Below are 20,303 nucleotides of genomic sequence, written 5' to 3' on the forward strand. Positions count from 1 at the left end.
CAGTCCAAGTGAGATGAAAGTATGAAGCCTACCATTTCCAGGCATCAGTAAAGGAGAAATAGACCAGATACTGTTCCAGTGGTCCAAGAGGAAAGACATATTGGAAGATGATTACTATTTGGATGATCATTTACCACCGCCCCTAGACATGCCTACCTACATTAATGGCACTAAACCCACTTGAGAGGCACGTCTCTAAATTAGTCCACCTCAACATTGATTAGACCTCATTCAACAACATTTGCTTTTGTGTAGGGCAATATTATGATTTTTTTTTGTCTTGTTTCCATGGTGAACTCTAAGCTGCCCCTGAAATATTATAGAGGCAAATTGGTTCCTTAGGAATCGAAGAGTGCACCAAAAGATGCAGCCTAATGCATAACCTATTCGTTTCTCCATGTACTTGAGGGACCATCTACCTTATCATTAAAACCCATCACCGTTGTGCAACAGTTGGAGTTGGTTAGAATTCAGCTGCTTGTTCACAAGCCATTTGATAGCAATTTCTATCTCAGCATTGTGCATGGGGGCAGGCAGAGCAGATCTCCAGCGTTGAGGTTATATTTGGTTGGAGAGAATAAGCCTCAACAGATTGAAGATGGTTTAAATATAGAGTGGTCCTTTCTTTTAATTGATACTCAGGCCAGGTAGGGCGTTCGAAAGAGGCTTTCTGTGACAAGGAGCGATAATTAGCTCATTATTATAGATGTCGCTACGGTAACGGGATATTGAATGTGGATTACACTCACGTATGCCTGTGGGCTTTCAGGTCTGTGAATTTTTAGCACCTCCTAGACTGGCCGAAGAGAATATAAAAGGACGAGCCTATTCCATTCTGTGGAGTTGTGGTGTATTTTCACAGATGAAGAAGAAGACTATGTACTATCCAGACATGAAGGTGGTAAAACCATCTTATGATGCCAACACACTTAAGACACTGGGAAAGACTACTCTTCAGCACACCTCTGCCCATGGTATTCCCAACATCTTCCGCTCCAAGCACTGGTTCCGGCGCATGGTCTGGCTATTCTTTGTGACCTTTGCCCTCTGCTGTGCCCTTTGGCAGTGCACCGAGATGGTCCTTAACTATTACACCTACCCTTCCCATGAGAAAATCATGCTGATCTCAAGTGCCAAGCTCAAGTTCCCGGCAGTCACCATCTGCAACCTGAACAGCGTCAAGCTATCTGCTCTCGCTCAAAGCTTTGCCATGTCTAACTCATTGCAGGTTTGTACCTTTCCTCCAACACTATATTTGTTGTTGTCGTCTACGGTGGTTCTGCCCAACTCTTGCTCTAGGATGTATGTTGGAATGGGTTGAGTCCCATAGGGTTGGTCTTATTTCTTGATGTCAACTGTGGGTTGTATGCTTGTGTGAATGTCTTTTTTTGGATCAGCAGTGCAGCAGCATAGAGAAAATCAGTATAATTAAAATTATATGAAGATTTATTTGTACAAGGTGCAACTGAAAGGGAAGATCAGCATGCAGCAACTACATCTAAAGGGTAATTGGTAAAACATATATGCAGTGCAGGAATAGACTCCTCCCCACCCCACAGGTCCGCCCCTACCGCACAGTAAAAAAACAAAAAAAATATTGGTGGCTAGGGTTCCCACATGTTAATAAAAAATAAATTGGTGGTCAAGGCCCCCCATAAAAAAACATTTGTAGCCAGGGCCCCCCATTTAGAAATATTGGTGGCTAGGACCCCACATGCGAAAAAAAAATTGGTGGCCAAAATTGGTGGCCAGGGCCCCCCCACACATTAAGGCAGGGCCCCTTAAACGTCCATGCCTTCCCGAAATCAGCAGCTCTCAGAAAGACGAGGAGCCCGGATAATCAAATTAGTGTGGCGTGGCCGGGCCCCCCTTACCCTTAGGGCCCCCTACAACTCTCCCCCCTGTGCCCCCCTGATTGTGGCCCTGAGTATAAACCATGTGCTTAAGGGTGGAAATCAGGTCTGGAATGAGAATCAAAATAGGCCCTGTCATGTCAGGTACACGAAGGTCCAATCAGCCCACATAGATGCCCAAACAGCTCCCACTTAATAGTCACTTTCTATGGCACCCTATAGCAGCCCCTCTGCCATTTGCCAGAACCCATAGATTGCCAATCCGGGCCTGGTGGAAATGCACCAGGTACCTCCTTAGAGACCCAGCTCTACATTTGGAACCCCTAATACAAAGGCTGCCTAATTCCTTTTGGGTGTGTTTTCTTTAGTTTACATTTCCCCCCTTCCCCAGGACTCTGGCCTGGAAATGACCCATCGGAGGAACCGCTCTCATCACATGAATGTATCATCAGACTCTGCAGATGAAAACATGCTGTACACCAATGCTTTCAACAAGTTTGCCTCAGAATTTAACCAGTTACCGGATGAGCAGAAGATTGAGATGGGGCACCAGCTAGAGGACATGTTGACCTTCTGCAACTTCCACGGGCAGGAGTGCAATTCCAGGTTTGGAATCATATATATTATATCTGAGGATAACCAATAACCAATACCATAATGTCCCTCAAGGAAAGGAACGTGTTTTTGTGACTTTATTTGAGATGGCTCAAACTAGTGAAAGATGGCTGCTGGCAAACATGTACTTTTCCTTGGATAGGAATCTATTACACAAAGTATGGAGCCAGGGTTGAAGCAAAGTCTTTAGGACATCCTGCTTCCCATATGTGTTAGAGAAATTGGCAAACAAATGACCTAGTGGTATACTTAGGGTCACCTGCTACATGGATATGGTGGAAGCAAAGGTCTTGAAAGATGTCCTACTTCCCATATGTGATGGTGGAGTTGGAAGGTGAATTACCTTGTGGTGCATTTAGGACCACCTACCATAAGCGTATAAGGTGGAAACAAACAAATCAGTGGCAGTAAGCAAATAAGGTGGATAGAGGCGCTCCATTACTCTAACAATGTCTGCAAGTTGGGTCACCAAAACTAGACTTAGGGCAGTATCTGATATAAGTCATTCAAAAAACTAGACTTAGGGCAGGTCCCTCAAAAGACGAAAGCCAAAAAATGGCCTACATTGTAGTCTGTAGTCACTAATGAATCTATGTAGTAGATATAATTGGTGCACTGGGGCCAAACTGATCTAAGGGGCCCGCTGGTGTCATCAATAAGAAAATAGTGAGAGCCTCACATGTTTCCTGCTGCTTGCTTATTCATGTGTTTAATTGGACACCAGTAGTTTCTTTAGTGCCTACTGAATCCCTCTGAGTTAACGAACCTTTACCCAAGGTCTGGTGATACCAACAAAGCTGAAAATTAGGTGGAAACTCACGGGGGTCCATCTGAAGCACATGCTGCTCATGCAACATATATATAAATAGGACACTATTATACAGTGGGATTTGCAGGTACAACATTTTCCGGTGCACATTTAATACCTTGACGTGTGAGTGGTGTCTGCACCTGTTTAATGGCATCGTAATCTCATTACTTATAGATGTCTCTTGCACCAAAGGGATTGATGGGCCTGTGATCTGCAAATTGCTTCCAGAATGTTAATTTTTGGTTCTATAATTCTGTTAGTAAGGACAGCTGCTTCCAAGCTTGTCCTCAATTCACCTCTGCTGATGGCGTTACATCTTTCTAGTAGTTATTTTTGGATAACCCCCCTCACACTTATTTTCATTGATTCCCAGTCCACAAAATAGAAACTATTGGCTTGAGGACGAGTGGAACTCTACTGGGATCCTCATTTGTGCTCCAATAATCAGAATCTTTAATTGGATCACTACTGTGCTTCTGTTTTTTTTCGTTTAATTTCCCCTCTTGCCCTTGCAGCTTCTTCACTGGGTTCATTAACTATAAATTTGGCAACTGTTACACGTTCAACTCCCAGAAGTCCATAGACATCAGAGGAAACCAGAATAGGGTAGACGTGCTCAACATCACCAAGGCCGGTTTTATGTACGGTAAGTACTATACCTGCTTGCTTCAGTATAGGAAATAGTTTTGCCCCCCAAGTGGTTATATGATGTGTGTAATAGCATGTGGACTATTGGAAAGAAATGATTAGCCCTCTTCATAGGCACGGTTCTGCCCCATAGAACGCTATAATCAGGCAGCACAGAATCAGGCAATCTCAGATAATGGCAGTAATTGACAGCTCTATGGGCTAATCAGTGTACTAAAGCTGGATAAAATAACCAAGCACAGAATGTGCCTCCAGAGAGTGGTTTGGGGAAGGAAATGTACATCCTCCAGTCTGAAAAATAGACTTGCCAGGAGATTGTGTATAATAGCCCCCAGTCTGCCTGTCCCATGTGTTTAATGACTATTTAACAACCCCATATGGCTTGATTGCAATGGCACTTAAGGATGGACTTGGGTGAAAACTGACATGGCGACAATTATATGGTCACTCAACAGGGCTGCACCTGGAACTGTTCATCCAGCAGATTGAGTATGTGCGAGATATGACCCACGCCGCCGGCATCCGACTCCTTGTCCATGACCAGGCGCAAATGCCCTTTCCCGAGGATGAAGGTGTCAATGTCCCTCCAGGAGCTGAAACTGAGATTGGCATGATGAAGGTATTGGAGAGAGGTGCCATATTGATTCCCTTAGACAGTACAGTATGAGGGTATAGCTTATTGTGTGCCCAGAACATTCCTTCTCTGTATATTTGTATTTATACATATGGGAGGAGGAGGTGCCATATTGATTCCCTTAGACAGTACAGTATGAGGGTATAGCTTATTGTGTGCCCAGAACATTCCTTCTCTGTATATTTGTATTTATACATATGGGAGGAGGAGGTGCCATATTGATTCCCTTAGACAGTACAGTATGAGGGTATAGCTTATTGTGTGCCCAGAACATTCCTTCTCTGTATATTTGTATTTATACATATGGGAGGAGGGAGGTGCCATATTGATTCCCTTAGACAGTACAGTATGAGGGTATAGCTTATTGTGTGCCCAGAACATCCCTTCTCTGTATATTTGTATTTATACATATGGGAGGAGGAGGTGCCCTATTGATTCCCTTAGACAGTACAGTATGAGGGTATAGCTTATTGTGTGCCCAGAATTCCTTCTCTGTATATTTGTATTTATACATATGGGAGGAGGGAGGTGCCATATTGATTACCTTAGACAGTACAGTATGAGGGTATAGCTTATTGTGTGCCCAGAACATTCCTTCTCTGTATATTTGTATTTATACATATGGGAGGAGGTGCCATATTGATTCCCTTAGACAGTACAGTATGAGGGTATAGTTTATTGTGTGCCCAGAACATTCCTACTCTGTATATTTGTATTTATACATATGGGAGGAGGTGCTATATTGATTCCCTTAGACAGTACAGTATGAGGGTATAGCTTATTGTGTGCCCAGAACATTCCTTCTCTGTATATTTGTATTTATACATATGGGAGGAGGTGCCATATTGATTCCCTTAGACAGTACAGTATGAGGGTATAGCTTATTGTGTGTCCAGAACATTCCTTCTCTGTATATTTGTATTTATACATATGGGAAGGAGGTGCCATATTGATTGCCTTAGACAGTACAGTATGAGGGTATAGCTTATTGTGTGCCCAGAACATTCCTTCTCTGTATATTTGTATTTATACATATGGGAGGAGGAGGTGCCATATTGATTCCCTTAGACAGTACAGTATGAGGGTATAGCTTATTGTGTGCCCAGAACATTCCGTCTCTGTATATTTGTATTTATACATATGGGAGGAGGTGCCATATTGATTCCCTTAGACAGTACAGTATGAGGGTATAGCTTATTGTGTGCCCAGAACATTCCTTCTCTGTATATTTGTATTTATACATATGGGAGGAGGGAGGCGCCATATTGATTCCCTTAGACAGTACAGTATGAGGGTATAGCTTATTGTGTGCCCAGAACATTCCGTCTCTGTATATTTGTATTTATACATATGGGTGAGAGAAGGGTGATTAGAAATACAGATATAGCTATTCCCTTGTCTGGTAGCATAAGAGGATTAAGGCAACACATATATCTCTCTTTAATATTCTATGAGAAGACTGAAGGTTCTCTTGCTGCATTAATGAGGACATGGCATGGTTAGAGCCGGCAGTTGTACATAGCATGACAGTTTGCCCTGTGCTCATAAAATATCTATATGTTCTTGGAAAGGGATTCCTGTGAATATTATGAATGGGCGCAGTGTGGTCACTTGGCTGGAGAGTCAGTTAGAGATGAATACATACTCTATAGCAATCCTCATATCCAAGCAAAATTGTATTTTTTTAAACATTTATGGAAATTTTTCATGCTTCTTGCATAGGAAGCAATGCAAGCGATCGTGTTGGGCTGAGCTGGTTATTTATCATGCAGAATGGAGTCTCATTTAAACTGCCAAATCACCTTGTTTCAAATTAGGGGAACCAATGAGTTTGGCTTTAGAATAAATGAACTGGTTGATCTCACCATAGCAACGGCAATTAAATCCAGATCTAACCCACAGCGACTGTTTAGACTGGTAACAGCTTCTATGAATAGGACCCTTCTGTAGTCATGTGTCCAGTGATGGCCAATAAGAATGAGGCAATCATAAGAATAAACATATAAAAGAAAAGCTCAGAATAATTTCACCTATACATGTAAATTCAGATATATGTGCATAGGATATTCATTCCCATTCCATGGATCCTTATGGAAAAGTTGCCAGTGCAATATAAGACAATTCCATCAGTCCCCATGGGATCTTTTGATACAGAGCTTTTATTGGACCATCTATGCCAAAGGAGTGGCTTGACAAGAACACGACCTGCCATAGCATTGAAATCTCTGTAACCCGTGGGTTCCCGTAGTACCGTACCCCACAATGTACCCACAAGCAGAACAGAAATGTAGTAGGAAGAATAATGTACAGAAGGTGAGATGGCAACAATAACTGCACATCAGTCAACCAAGATCCAGATAATGCAGAGCAATATGGAAACAATAGGACAAGTTTGGAACAGTAGGACAAGGAGGGGACAGTAGGGCAGGATGGAGACAGTTGGACAAGATGGAGACAGATGGACAAAATGGAGACAATAGGAGAAGATGGAGACAGTAGGGCAAGATGGAGACAGTAGGGCAAGACGGAGACAGTAGAACAAGATGGAGACAGCAGGGCAAGATGGAGACAGTAGGACAAGCTGGAGACAGTAGGAGAAGATGGAGACAGTAGGGCAAGATGGAGACAGTAAAGCAAAATGGAGACAGTAGGGCCAGATGGAGACAGTAGACCAAGATGGAGATAGTAGGGCAACATAGAGACAGAAGGCCAAGATGGAGACAGTAGAGCAGGATGGAGACAGTAGGGCAAGATAGACACAGTAGGATAAGATGGATACAGTAGGACAAGATGGAGACAGTAGGACAAGATTGAGACAGTAGGACAAGATGGAGACAGTAGGGCAAGATGGAGACAGTAGGGCAAGATGGAGACAGTAGGACAAGATGGAGACAGTAGGGTAAGATGGAGACAGCATGAAAGTTGGATGTACTAAAACAGATTGGAGACAGTAGGTCATGTTAGAGACAATAGGGCAAGATCATGACAACAGGGCAGTGACACCCGGGTAAGGTGAAGAGTGTATGGAGTATGGAGACAGTAGGACAAGACTGAGACCATATAACAAGACGGAGACAGTAGGACAAGATGGAGACAATAGGAGAAGATGGAGACAGTAAGGCAAGATGGAGACTGTAGGAGAAGATGGAGACAGTAGGGCAAGGTGGAGATGGTAAGACAAGATGGGATAGAAGGACAAGGTGGAGATGGTAGAGCAAGATGGAGATGACAAGATGGAGACAGTAGGACAAGATGGAGAAGGACAACATGGTGTCAGTAGGGCAAGATAATGAGGGTAGGGGAAGACAAAAACTTTGCTGTTTTGGAGGTGCTGTAGGTCTATTGTTTGCAAATGATTATGAAAATGGTAAAATGTTTGCCAAGGAGGAAGTTATTAACAGAGGGGAAAGGGAATTTTAGGGACATTTATTGATGACTTTTCATTGCTAGTGCGTTACTGTACTCATTCCAGCAGAGGGCACTGCAGAATTGCTCATAGAGTAATGGGGGGGGGGGATGTTTAACTGTTATTTGTACTGTTACAATTTCACTTACAAAGAAAGTCTAGTTTGCAATGATAGTTCCTTTATGGACTACTACCTATTATAATATACTAGGGGGCACCTTGCAATGTTAGTAGGTGTTGAGTAAGTTCTTTTATCTATTTGAAGGTCCATATAAACAGGCTGCCTGCGCCATACGGGAACCAGTGTACTCAAGGGGAAGGAATCAAAAATTTCTACAAGGATGTGTACGGAGCCGGATACACCCGAGAGGTGAGTCATTACAATATATGAGGTCTGGCTTCTGCTACATTATTTCAGGAGTTAGAACCAGCAGTGTATAACAGTCCCTTCCTCCTGTGATTCCAGGCTTGTAAGCGGACGTGCGCCCAACAGAACATCATGGACAACTGTGGCTGTAGCCACTGGGAATTTGCTTGCCCCAAGCAGAGCATTTACCCCAAGTGTAACCTGAGCAATATGGCTATCCGTAAGTCTTCCTCGCTACGTGGACAATCATTTTGCCTTTAAACTTCAGCCTGCTCAAACCCCCTTTTCTCCAACTGTAGGTGACTGTGTGAAGTTGTACGAGTTTAAATTTGCACACGATGAGTTAAACTGCAACTGCCCCCTGCAGTGCAGGTAAGTCTGGTTTTACAGCCTGTTTGTGTTGGGTTTTGTTTGAGCATTACATGGTTATTAACCCTTAAAGATTAGAGAGAGAGTGACATGAGGTCACACAGGGCACGGTCTCGTAAGCAAAGCTTAGACTTTAAAGGAGAATACAGACCAGCAATGTCACTGATGGAACGGAGGTTCCTGCCCCATAGAGCTTACAATCTAACTGGGTGGGTAATGTACAAGTGTATTAGAAGTGGTCCCTGCATCCCTATTACAGAACAGCTCAGTAAGTTGAGTCAGCGGCACGAGACAAGGAAGTATCTATTTCCCCTGTGCCGTTTCCCCCAAGCCGGAAAACCAGTCGGCAGCCTCAGAATCACATGATGGGACTGGCCCTCGACCAGGATAAACATTCACCCCCCCCCCCGTCAGGACTGTTTTTAGCTGAACTCAGCAGTCGAAAATATATTTTTCAGTATCAGAGAAAAGTAGAAAATTTTAATTATTGGATAAAGGTAGAAGTGGAATATAAAGTGTATGCAATAATGTATAAATAAACTTGTAAATGTAGGGTTGCCACCTGGCCAGTATTTTACCGGCCTGACCGGTAAAAATGAGGGCTGATCCCAATGTTATTAATAGGGGAAAAAAGATAAATATTTCGGAAGGCCGGTATTTTTTTCCAGAAAAGGTGGCAACCCTATGTACATGCAGGGCAGGCTCTGTGTTCTGTAGTGTGGGTGAAAGGGTAGGGGACAGGAGGAGGCACCGGCAACACAGGTGGTCCCAGAGCGTTGTCTTATAGATCAACAATAAGTATAAGGTTAGCGGGGAAACATTAACCGCCCCTCCACCGATGGCACTAACCAAAGGTCATTCTTTTCTCCAGCGAAGAACTGTACGAGTTAACCGTGTCTGGATCCCAATGGCCGTCCACTGCATTCATCGTAAGTCATTGTTTAGATAATCTATACATCATACGATAATAATGGGTTAAGCTTCAGGGGAAGCGGTGGATCTGAATAACCTGGGTTTGTTTATACTTGTTCAAATGAAAGTTGATTTTAAATTGTCACTGTTCTTGTTCTATTCATCCCTCTTCGTTGAATCCCATGAAAGAAAAGCCCAACGGGGAAATAAATATTTTATCTCTTCTCCGTTTCAGGAAAATTTCTCCCGGGAGCTGAAGGAGATGGGAGGGCAGATGAGAGAGATTGCAGACAATCCCTCAATGATCAGGTAGGGAGTATAGAACCTCCATAGTATCCTGGCTGGAATCGAACCTACGACCCCACTGGGTGTCATTGTGCTATGAGTTAGTAGACCTGGGCAGATGTTACTGATTATATATGTATATATGCTTTATCCTTTAGGGATAACTTTGTAAAAGTTGTAGTCTACTTCAAGCAGCTCAACTTCGAACTGATAGAGGAGGAGCCTTCCATGACGGTAAGAAGGTTTTATGGAATGTTCCACTTACTACATTTCCTGAAATGCAGTTGCTCCTCCCTTCTGCTTGGTGTTTTGAAGATTTCAGAACCAGCCATGTTGCATTTCAATCTCTGTTTTCCTCTTTCTCTCCAGGAAATTAACCTAATCTCTAACATGGGCGGCCTGGTTGGACTTTGGGTGGGCTTCTCTGTCTGCACCCTGGCGGAGTTCTTTGAACTGTTCCTGGACATCCTACTTTACTTCATCCGCCGCTGCTTGAAACCGGTGACCAGACAGGGCTACGCAAATCCGTACATCCAGAGGCCAAGCCCCATCTACCAACAGAAAACCACAAACATCTAAAATGGACAACTGAGCATGGGTTGGTTTGTTATGGAGACCCAGCTGGGGTTGGCAGTAATGGTAGAAATGGAGACAAGCCAATGACACATGTAGGCCGTATCCTGCCTTAAATCTTGTCCTGAGCTAGGAACATGCTATAAACACACAATAAACACGCTATAACACTTATAGGGCACATGGGGTCCACATGCCCCTTGCCTGGTGGAAACCAAACTGTTAGTGAATTTATTGCAATGTCTTGTTGGGTCACATTGAAACAGACCTAAACATTATCAGGAAATAGAACCCTGTAGGTTGTAGAGATAAATGTATTTTCCACCATGGTTCAATCATCAACTCCAGGAAGGGGGTAGGAAATGTAAGCCATGTTGGGATGAAACAGGTAGACCATTGCATAATTGTGCCTCAACAAAGGGCCACCATGGTGACAAACCACATTTTCCTAGGATACATTGTGAAGGTTGGACTATATAGATATATATGTATAGATGGAGGCCAGGATTGTAGAGTTCCTCACAAGTTCACAACCTACCTGTTTGTTCACTGTGAAAACATCATCAAGTGCCTGATTGTATAGAAATGTCCTGCCTCTGCTGTAGACGGACTATCGACTGGTGGGGGGAACCAATTCCAACTTTCCCCAATGTCTTGTTGAAGCTATTTTTGTGTCTGTTTATTAGAGCTCAATAATAAATAAGAAGTGTGGTTCGAAAAATAAAATATCCACCTTTTTTTGGGGGGGGGGCATTTGGTCTATACACTATTTTGGTTCAAGATGGGATTTGATCAGATGAAGGCTCTGTTCCTTGTTCTTTCATATCCAGTCCAGCGATGGGGCAGATTTGAGGTTCACTGACTAGTTTATAGGTTTCTTTTTGGTTTATTGTGTGGTCTATAATAAATTGTAAATAAATAGGTTCTCTATACCATGTGACTCCAGAGGGGGAAGAAAAACCTATACAAATCAAATTCGATGAATTTGGAAGGAAACGGCTTTGAGCAGTTGGTGCTGTGAGTTCACTGCCTTTCTTAAAAACAACATATGTTTCATTTATTGTGCCGATTTCTTCCGTTTAATTTGAAACATCTTTATGTACAGGTATGGGATCCGTTATCTGGAAACCTGTTATCCAGAAAGCTCCGAATTACGGAATGGCCGTCTCCCATAGACTCCATTTTATCAAAATAATCCACATTATTAAATCTGATTTCTTTTTTCTGTGTAATAATAAAACATTCGCTTGTACTTGATCCCAACTAAGAAATAATGAATCCTTATTGGAAGCAAACCCAGCCTATTGGGTTTATTTAATGTTTATATGATTTTCTAGTAGACTTAAGATATGAAGATACAAATTCCATTATCTGGAAAACCCCAGGCCCGAACATTCTGGATTAAAGGTCTCATATCTGTAGCATATTAGTAACTGAACTTGTGTTTCGCAATCTCAAACTCAGATTTCTGCTCGGAGACGGGTCGAGGGAGTCTAAGAAGTAAAAACCAGTTTATGTTTTGCGAGAAACCACTTGATGCCCAGTCCACCTCCGATCACGTGATGGATCAGAAGAAAAGGGATTCTGTTCTCTGGGCAAATTGCGTTGATTTTGGCAGGGGAACGGCTGCTGTACGGAACACACTCTGTACCCTGCTTATTTCACATTTCTCAACCACAATGACAGAAGTAGATCCTGGCTGTTTTGCTAAATTTTTCAGAAATTTGCATTGACAACATTTTTTAGATGCGATGCCAGTCACACTACAGCCCACAAGATGTTGTTCAATTACAGACCCCACTCTCACTACTGCAGCATTGAAGGAGAGCAAAGGGTTAAGGTGGCCATAAACTCACAGATAATATTGTATAAAACACATTTACATATGATATTCGGTACGTCTATGGCGGGAGGCGAGACTACCAATATCAGCAGGAGACTTGGACATCAGTCGGCTCGCCGACCGACCTGGCTGGAAATTCTGATCGGGCTCCTTTGAAGGCAACTGAACATGGGCCATTGTTAGTGCTGAATCATCAGATACAGGTAGAATTGTATTGTTTCTATCAGTATATCTGACCATTCAGCTCTACACGTGTGTATTGAAATGAACGATCTTTCCTTAAAAGATCTTTTCCAGGAAAAATCGTAATTGTTACGTCTATGACCACCTTAAATCACAGGTAAATCCAATCTGATAGCCCCCATGGTGATTATTATCATTTACCTCGGACCTCTGCCCGGGACCTATGTTCACTGAAAAAAACCTAGTACTTGCCCAGGGTTCTATTCTAGTCTGGTCAGATTGACTACAAGGAATCAGAGGGACAGAAGAAAAGATGGAGACACGATGCTCATTAAAAAAACAGCCCCAGCTGGGCCTGAGTTTTATTCAGGGAAGAGAGACACTACTGACCGTGGGTCTGAGTTAAATAATTATAATCACCCAGGACCAGCGGTGTTTCAGAGGCTGCTGCCGCCCCCTCCCAATCCAAGCTTTTAAGTTTTAGCGTCGGAGTGGGTTCAGTGGGGGCCGCTATTGTTCTCGCAGCACTAGCAAAGCTTAATTTCCGTGTTACAAATTTGGCTCTTAAAGTTGCCAGAGGTGGCTTTTTGCCTTTCCTAGTAACTGCCCGTTCCATGCTGTCTGAGCTCTCACCTTGCCCTGCTCTGGGCCTATCAGATTGACACTCCCTCAGTAATAATCTCTTTTGTTCTCCTTCAATGTGTCATCAGATTTTTCATGCATATAGAACAGGGGTCCCCAACCACCGAGCCGAGGGCTGTGCCGAACTAGGCCGCCTCTGGTCCCAGCTGAAGTCTATAATACAGTGGTCCCCAACCAGTAGCTCATGAGTAACATGTTGCTCCCCAACCCCTTCGATATTGATATTGATTGACCTCAAAGCAGGTGCTTGTATTTGAATTCCAGGCTTAGAGGCAAGTTTTGGTTGTATAAAAACCAGGTGTACTGCCAAACAGAACCTCCTGTAGCTGCCAGTCCACATAGGGGCTACCAATAGCCATTGCCATGACAACAGCTGTGTGAGGCCCAGGAAACTTTTACAGTTTTTTTTGGTAAGCCTGAAATGTACATACGTATCTACACAGGCCCGGACTGGCAATCTGTGAGTTCTGGCAAATGCCAGAAGGGCTGCTATGAGGTGCCATAGAAAGTCATTATTTAGTGGGCTGGTGGGGGGCTGTTTGGGCCACTGTGCAGGGTCGGACTGGGGGTCTTGGGGCCCACCGGGGCTACTACCCCAGGGCCCCCCTCCAGCCCCCGCTGCCGCTCCGGTGTGCACGGCACCGTGTTTGTGCGCACACGCGCGGCGCTACGTTTGTATGCAAGCACAGATCTTCTATTCTACAGTGAACCCCGACAAGAGCCCGGGCCCATCGGGTTTTTTCCCGGTATCCCGCCAGCCCAGTCTGACACTGCCTCTGTGTGGACCGATTGGGCCTCTGTGTACTTGAAATGCCAGGGCCTGTTTTAATTTAGTCCGGACCTGTATGTACATCCCCCTGGTCCTGGTCTTGCTTGAAACTGGTCCTTGGTGCACAAAAACGTTGGGGGCCGAGAATGATAATAGAAAAAAAACCCAAATAAATGTCCTATATCTTGCAGCATAAATATCAAGCACCTGTTTAACGTGGGCCTCGACGTTTTTGCAGACGCCACTACACGAGGGTGAGCTCCGCCATTTACACCCCCTTATTTTGTGCATCTGGTAGTTTTTGTGTGTTGGGATTTGAGTGGCTTCCCTGGTGTGTTCCCTGGTTCTGACAGAGCCAAATCCTGGTACCAGAAGCCACAGAGGTCCCTGCGCCTGTAGCAAAGAAGCCATTTAGGCCCCAGGCAAATCCTAGTGCTGCACAAAGGCTTTGTTTTTCACTTGTGAAATGTCCTAGTGAATTGGCTGAGGTTTCCTCTAGTTATACTGACAGGAATTGATGTCTCTGTTAGGCCTCAGGTCTCTCAGCAGTAATTACACAGGGGGAGCTCATATAGAATTAGACATAACAATTACAAAGTTGGTGGAAAAACTTTGCTTCAAGCTGAAAGGAGGAGTTTTATTAACACGAGTGACTTATTGGGAACTTTAACCCACACAAAGGCAGAGTTTGCTGTGTCTGAAGGAACAAACACACAACAAACTCCGTCACACCAGGAACTGTGTCACATGACTGAGCGGCAAACTCCGCTTTATAAGTAACAAGGGGAGGGGAAACTCCGCCTCCGTCACGCGCCAATCCCCGCCCTCAGCCTATTAGCGGCGGCGCTTCCCGGCTGGTCTCCATAGTAACGGGAGATATGGAGCCTACGGGAAGCGTCGAGAGTCGGAGACAACGGGCGGAGGATTCCGGACAGTGGCAGCTGTTTCGGTTTTGGGATGAGCTGAGCCCGGTGGAAAAGGAGGCGCTGCTGGATCAGCTGGAAATGCTTGAGCCCCGGGAGTTGAAGGAGCACTGTCTGCGGGCACAGGAGGCGTATGTGCGGGACATCAGCGCCCCCCAGCGGCTGGATGATACAATGCAGCCTGTACCCTCACTGTTACTGGGCAGCGTCCGGCACAGCAGCACCGGGGAGCTGGACTCATGGGAGAGACAGGGTGACTCCTTATTCTATATATACCCCTATATACCGCTCTATATACCCCTCTATATACCCCTATATACCGCTCTATATACCCTCATCACTTCTACCCATTCACTTCAGCTCCTGGCCTGCTCTCTTCCCCATGGTCCCCAGTACTTACTCTGATTCTCTGTACTTCCTGCTCCTGGGCTGCTCTCTTTCCCATGGTCAGACAGGAACCTCCCCCTGGGTAAGTGAATCCAATCTCCCCCAGTACTTACCCAGGTACAGAGCTCTGATTCTCTGTACTTCCTGCTCCTGGGCTGTTCTCTTTCCCATGGTCAGACAGGAACCTCCCCCTGGGTAAGTGAATCCAATCTCCCCCCAGTACTTACCCAGGTACAGAGCTCTGATTCTCTGTACTTCCTGCTCCTGGGCTGTTCTCTTTCCCATGGTCAGACTGGAACCTCCCCCTGGGTAAGTGAATCCAATCTCCCCCAGTACTTACCCAGGTACAGAGCTCTGATTCTCTGTACTTCCTGCTCTTGGGCTGTTCTCTTTCCCATGGTCAGACTGGAACCTCCCCCTGGGTAAGTGAATCCAATCTCCCCCAGTACTTACCCAGGTACAGAGCTCTGATTCTCTGTACTTCCTGCTCCTGGGCTGTTCTCTTTCCCATGGTCAGACTGGAACCTCCCCCTGGGTAAGTGAATCCAATCTCCCCCAGTACTTACCCAGGTACAGAGCTCTGATTCTCTGTACTTCCTGCTCCTGGGCTGTTCTCTTCCCCATGGTCTGACAGGAATATATATATATATATATATATATATATATATATATATATATATATATATATATATATATATATATATATATATATATATATATACAGGGCAAGCAGTAAGGATATCCAAGGGAAATACACGGGGCTGTTGGAATATTGAGATCTCTGACCTGTACATTAACCCTTTCTTCTCCTTCAGGGTTTCATCAGATTGCGCAGAACAAGGTGGCCGTCCTTCTTCTTGCTGGGGGTCAGGGAACCCGTCTGGGGGTGACGTACCCCAAAGGAATGTACAGAGTGGGCCTGCCGAGTGCTAAAACCCTGTACCAGATCCAGGCAGAGCGGATCCTCCGGGTGCAGCATTTGGCCAGTGAGCAACATGGCGTCTCCTGCATCGTGCCTTGGTGAGTTGGGTGGGGTTGTGTCAGCTCTGCAGCACAGAAAGCTGCTCCTGGCTTCCTAGTGTAAGGCTGCTGGTACTTAGTGGGTTTGTGCTCAGTTCTACAAAGGGACGAGGCCTGTTCTCTTCCCCCAGGTACATCATGACGAGCGAGTTCACTTTGGGTCCCACACGCAAGTTCTTTGAGGAACACGACTACTTTGGGCTGGAGAGGTCGGACGTGATCATGTTTGAGCAGAGGATGCTGCCGGCGGTGGGATTTGATGGAAAGGCCATTCTGGAGGATAAAGCTAAACTTGCTATGGCTCCAGGTAGGTTTCTTCTGTGGGACTACAATTCCCAGCATGCCCAGCAGCCAGTGTTGTAATGAAAGACTCGTGTCCTGTTGTAGATGGGAACGGGGGTCTGTACCAGGCTCTGTCTGATAACCGCATCCTGGAGGACATGGAAGGGAGGGGCATCCAGTACATTCACGTCTATTGTGTGGACAACATCCTGGTCAAGATGGCCGACCCCGTGTTTATTGGCTTCTGTGTCAGCAAAGGGGCCGACTGTGGGGCCAAGGTGGGTGTCACGTGTGGGGTGATTGTATTGTGGGAGTGACACCTGTCCTGATCAATGTGACCCCTTTATGCAGGTAGTGGAGAAGGGGTACCCGGCCGAGCCAGTGGGGGTGGTGTGTCAAGTAGACGGCGTTTATCAGGTGGTGGAATACAGCGAAATAAGCCCCGAAACTGTGGAGAAACGCAATCCTGATGGCAGCCTGACCTTCAGCGCTGGAAACATCTGCAATCACTTCTTCACTGTGCCCTTCCTCAGGGCTGTCACTGGGTGAGACTTCTACTCATCAACCTCAGCTCCTGGGCTGCTCTCCTTCCCACGGTCACACAAGAACCTTCCCTTAGTTACAGAGCCCTGACTTTTCTGTACTGCTTGCTTCTGGGCTGCTCTCCTTCCCATGGTCAGACACAAACCTTACCCTAGATACAGAGCTCTGGCTTTTCAGTACTGCTTGCTCTGGGCTGCTCTCTCTCCCATGTTCACAGAAGAACTTTCCCCTAGATACAGAGCTCTGGCCTTTCTGTACTACTTGCTCCTGGGCTGCTCTCCTTTCCATGGTCATTCAGGAACCTTCCCCTAGATGCAGAGCTCTGGCTTTTCTGGGCTGCTCTCTTTCCCATGGTCACACTTGAACCTTCCCCTAGATACAGAGCTCTTGCTTTTCTGTACTTCTTGCTTCTGGGCTGCTCTCTTTCCCATGGTGCAGTGAAGCCATAGAATGACTCTGTCTTGTCAGCCGTACGTTTGGGTTGGGTTGGGTTTGGGGGTTCACCTTATCGTCTCCTGTGCCAGGTCGTTGGAGCCGCGCCTGAATTACCACGTAGCCATAAAGAAAATCCCTTACGTGGACAATGAGGGAAATTTGGTGAAACCGACGCGACCAAACGGGATCAAAATGGAGAAGTTTGTGTTCGACGTCTTCCAGTTTGCAAAGTGAGTGTCACTGGTCTCCCAGCAACATTAACCCCTTGTGCCACTTCTGTATGGTCAATGTGGGAGTGAGTGAGTGTGCCGGAGCCAGACAGGAGAATGTTCCGGAGACTTGGGAACGTCACTCTCTGCTCTCTGATTGGCAGGAACTTTGTTGCCTTTGAGGTGCTGAGGGAGGAAGAATTCTCGCCACTAAAGAACGCGGATACGGCCGATAAGGACACCCCAACAACAGCGAGGCGGGCGCTTCTGTGGCAACATTACCGCTGGGCAAAGAGATCCGGCGCCCGCTTTTTAGATGAGAACGGCAGTCCCATACCTGACAGCTACAGGTCAGTCTCCTCTCTCTGTCCTTTATATTGCAGGTTGGTGAGTGCTGTAGGGTAGGTCTGTTTATTTCTGCCAACGACAAACTTTGGGGCACAAAGCAGAGTGGGTACCCCAAAGAAAAAGGTTAGAGGGGACACATACCTTACTAACAACTTCATGTAACTGTTCAAGGCTTTGTAGTTTTATACCGCTTATATCATGACTGTGTGGGCAGCGCCCCCTGCTGTTTGGCGGGGGAACTAAATGTGTTTGTTTTAAAGGAGACATATAGGATAAATGAAAAAAACCCTAATTATGTTGGTAATTATAAGTAATATATGGTTTACATGGTGCTAAAAATTAATATTTAAAAATAGCCCCTTTATTGGAGCTCCCTATAGATGTTCTCTGGTCCCTGTTTCAAATGAGGGGTGGGGGTGTCCCTGCCAGAAGCACAGTAGGAGGGGGACAGCCAATCACAGCCCTGCAGTCACACAAGCACAGACAGGCTTCAGTTCCCTATCAGGTCCTGCTAGCTGCTGATTGGTTCCTGTCCTACAGTGCAGTGAGCTGAGAGCACAGCCTGGGAATTCAGGGAGCAGGACATTGAAGAGAAGGGAGGGATTATTAGGGTTTTTTTGTAGAAAATATTCAATAAAAATTCAATAAAACACAATTCTTCTATATCTAAATAAGTATAACTCACTGGTACGTTCTTATTTTTCACACAATATGTCTCCTTTAAAGGGCAAGTCTAATGACCTTGTTTTCTCCATAGGATTTCAAGCGAGTTCGACCCTCCAGCTGTGTGTGAGATCTCCCCTTTGGTGTCGTATTTCGGAGAGGTGAGTTCTGTGCCCCCCAGCCCCTATTTATAGCACAACACTAAAGGCAACACTAAGCCTCCCCTTTCTTTTTCTCAGGGGTTAGAATCATACGTGAAGGACAAAGACATCTCCTCTGAGCCTTTTATTGTGGAGAGAAGTGACTCCGGGCCAGTACCAGTCTGACCCAGCGGCTACTACAGATGCCAATAGGGAAGCCATTGCTGTGACTGACAATCTCCGCTTCTCTCCAATTACATTGTAAGGCAGGGCTGTTCAACTGGGGCCTGTAGGCAGGATGTGGCCCCTGAAGATGCTGCGTATGGGCCCTGTTGGAAGCAAAACCCCCTCTCTCTTCTTGTAGCCAAAGATTAAAGCCACTCTGCACTTTTAGCCAAATGTGGGACTGACTTGCCACTGGGCATGGGATTTAATGAGGCCCCCCTGCACTGCCACTTCTGATTGCGTGTTGTCACTGCCAACTCTGTGGCATTTTCTAATGTCTGATGTTTTCTCTTTTAAATAAACGCCCTGCTCCAGATTCTGCTGCCGCCTCCATCCTCTTCCTCATTGATCTCTATAGTGCCAGCCAGTTCCACTGTACTGTATAAGGACTACAGCGTATGAATGGCAGCCAGCGACCCTGCCCACAAGCAATATGGCAGCTCCCAGCCCAGATGTTATATCAACAAAGTGACTATTTTTAGTTTTTTTTATAAATCATTCAATGCCAGAAGCTGCCCATGCCCAGGTGGCACTTACAGTTGTACTTACTGTCTGTATTGCAATAAATAGCTCTGGGACTCCCAGCCACTGCTTCATTGTTTGCTTATTGGGGTCTCTTTACCTACCACCCTTCTCTTGATGTGTATAGGGGATATTATTAATTATTATTAAGGCTTGTGGCACCCCATTCTGGGCATGGGTGCACCTATTGGGGCTGCTTTTTGGCAGCTTTGAAGTGGGTGGGATTAGAAGCAGTCTGCAGCCAATCAGAGTTGTTTACAATAAAAATACTGGAAAAGGGAGTCATCATTTAAGCAAGGGCTTATCTGGGAGTTGTAGTTGTACTGTCATTGGGTCCATGGGAGTGTTAGTCCTGGTGGGTTGCTGTGAGGCATAGTTCTGCTGGGGGGTGTCTGGGAGTTGTAGTTCTGCTGGGGGTTTCTGGGAGTTGTAGTTCTACTGGCACTGGGTCCATGGGAGTGTTAGTCCTGGTGGGTTGCTGTGAGGCATAGTTCTGCTGGGGGTGTCTGGGAGTTGTATTTCTGCTGGGGGGTGTCTGGGAGTTGTAGTTCTGCTGGGGGTGTCTGGGAGTTGTAGTTCTACTGGCACTGGGTCCATGGGAGTGTTAGTCCTGGTGGGTTGCTGTGAGGCATAGTTCTGCTGGGGGTGTCTGGGAGTTGTAGTTGTGCTGGGGGTGTCTGGGAGTTGTAGTTAAGC

General features: G+C 45.6%; 2 protein-coding genes across 2 annotated transcripts; both read left to right on the top strand.

Annotated features, from left to right (window-relative positions):
* The first annotated feature begins 728 nt into the window (after positions 1-728).
* On the top strand, positions 729-11,620 carry LOC108698154 (degenerin unc-8-like). The gene is made up of 11 exons (XM_018229429.2): positions 729-1,228; positions 2,245-2,459; positions 3,795-3,925; positions 4,383-4,546; positions 8,233-8,337; positions 8,434-8,554; positions 8,634-8,706; positions 9,575-9,632; positions 9,851-9,924; positions 10,059-10,134; positions 10,270-11,620. The coding sequence occupies exons 1-11, from the start codon at positions 752-754 to the stop codon at positions 10,477-10,479; spliced, it is 1,704 nt and encodes a 567-aa protein (XP_018084918.2). The 5' UTR covers positions 729-751; the 3' UTR covers positions 10,480-11,620.
* Positions 11,621-14,647: 3,027 nt separating this feature from the next.
* uap1l1.L (UDP-N-acetylglucosamine pyrophosphorylase 1 like 1 L homeolog) lies at positions 14,648-19,669 on the top strand. Its single transcript, XM_018229432.2, has 9 exons — positions 14,648-15,086; positions 16,036-16,240; positions 16,372-16,547; positions 16,628-16,800; positions 16,874-17,067; positions 17,590-17,730; positions 17,874-18,059; positions 18,815-18,881; positions 18,960-19,669. The coding sequence occupies exons 1-9, from the start codon at positions 14,789-14,791 to the stop codon at positions 19,044-19,046; spliced, it is 1,527 nt and encodes a 508-aa protein (XP_018084921.1). The 5' UTR covers positions 14,648-14,788; the 3' UTR covers positions 19,047-19,669.
* The last annotated feature ends 634 nt before the right edge of the window (positions 19,670-20,303 follow it).

This window comes from Xenopus laevis, chromosome 8L (genome assembly GCF_017654675.1).
Source record: "Xenopus laevis strain J_2021 chromosome 8L, Xenopus_laevis_v10.1, whole genome shotgun sequence".
NCBI classification, from domain to species: Eukaryota; Metazoa; Chordata; class Amphibia; order Anura; family Pipidae; genus Xenopus; species Xenopus laevis.

Bases quoted from the DNA above. Each gene is read 5' to 3' on its own strand.
- uap1l1.L (XM_018229432.2), top strand. From the start codon at position 14,789: ATGGAGCCTACGGGAAGCGTCGAGAGTCGGAGACAACGGGCGGAGGAT. The intron at 17,731-17,873 runs GTGAGTGTCACT...TCTGATTGGCAG, and splicing joins GACGTCTTCCAGTTTGCAAA to GAACTTTGTTGCCTTTGAGG. The intron at 18,882-18,959 runs GTGAGTTCTGTG...TCTTTTTCTCAG, and splicing joins TGGTGTCGTATTTCGGAGAG to GGGTTAGAATCATACGTGAA.
- LOC108698154 (XM_018229429.2), top strand. From the start codon at position 752: ATGCCTGTGGGCTTTCAGGTCTGTGAATTTTTAGCACCTCCTAGACTG. The intron at 4,547-8,232 runs GTATTGGAGAGA...ATCTATTTGAAG, and splicing joins CTGAGATTGGCATGATGAAG to GTCCATATAAACAGGCTGCC. The intron at 9,925-10,058 runs GTAGGGAGTATA...TTTATCCTTTAG, and splicing joins GACAATCCCTCAATGATCAG to GGATAACTTTGTAAAAGTTG.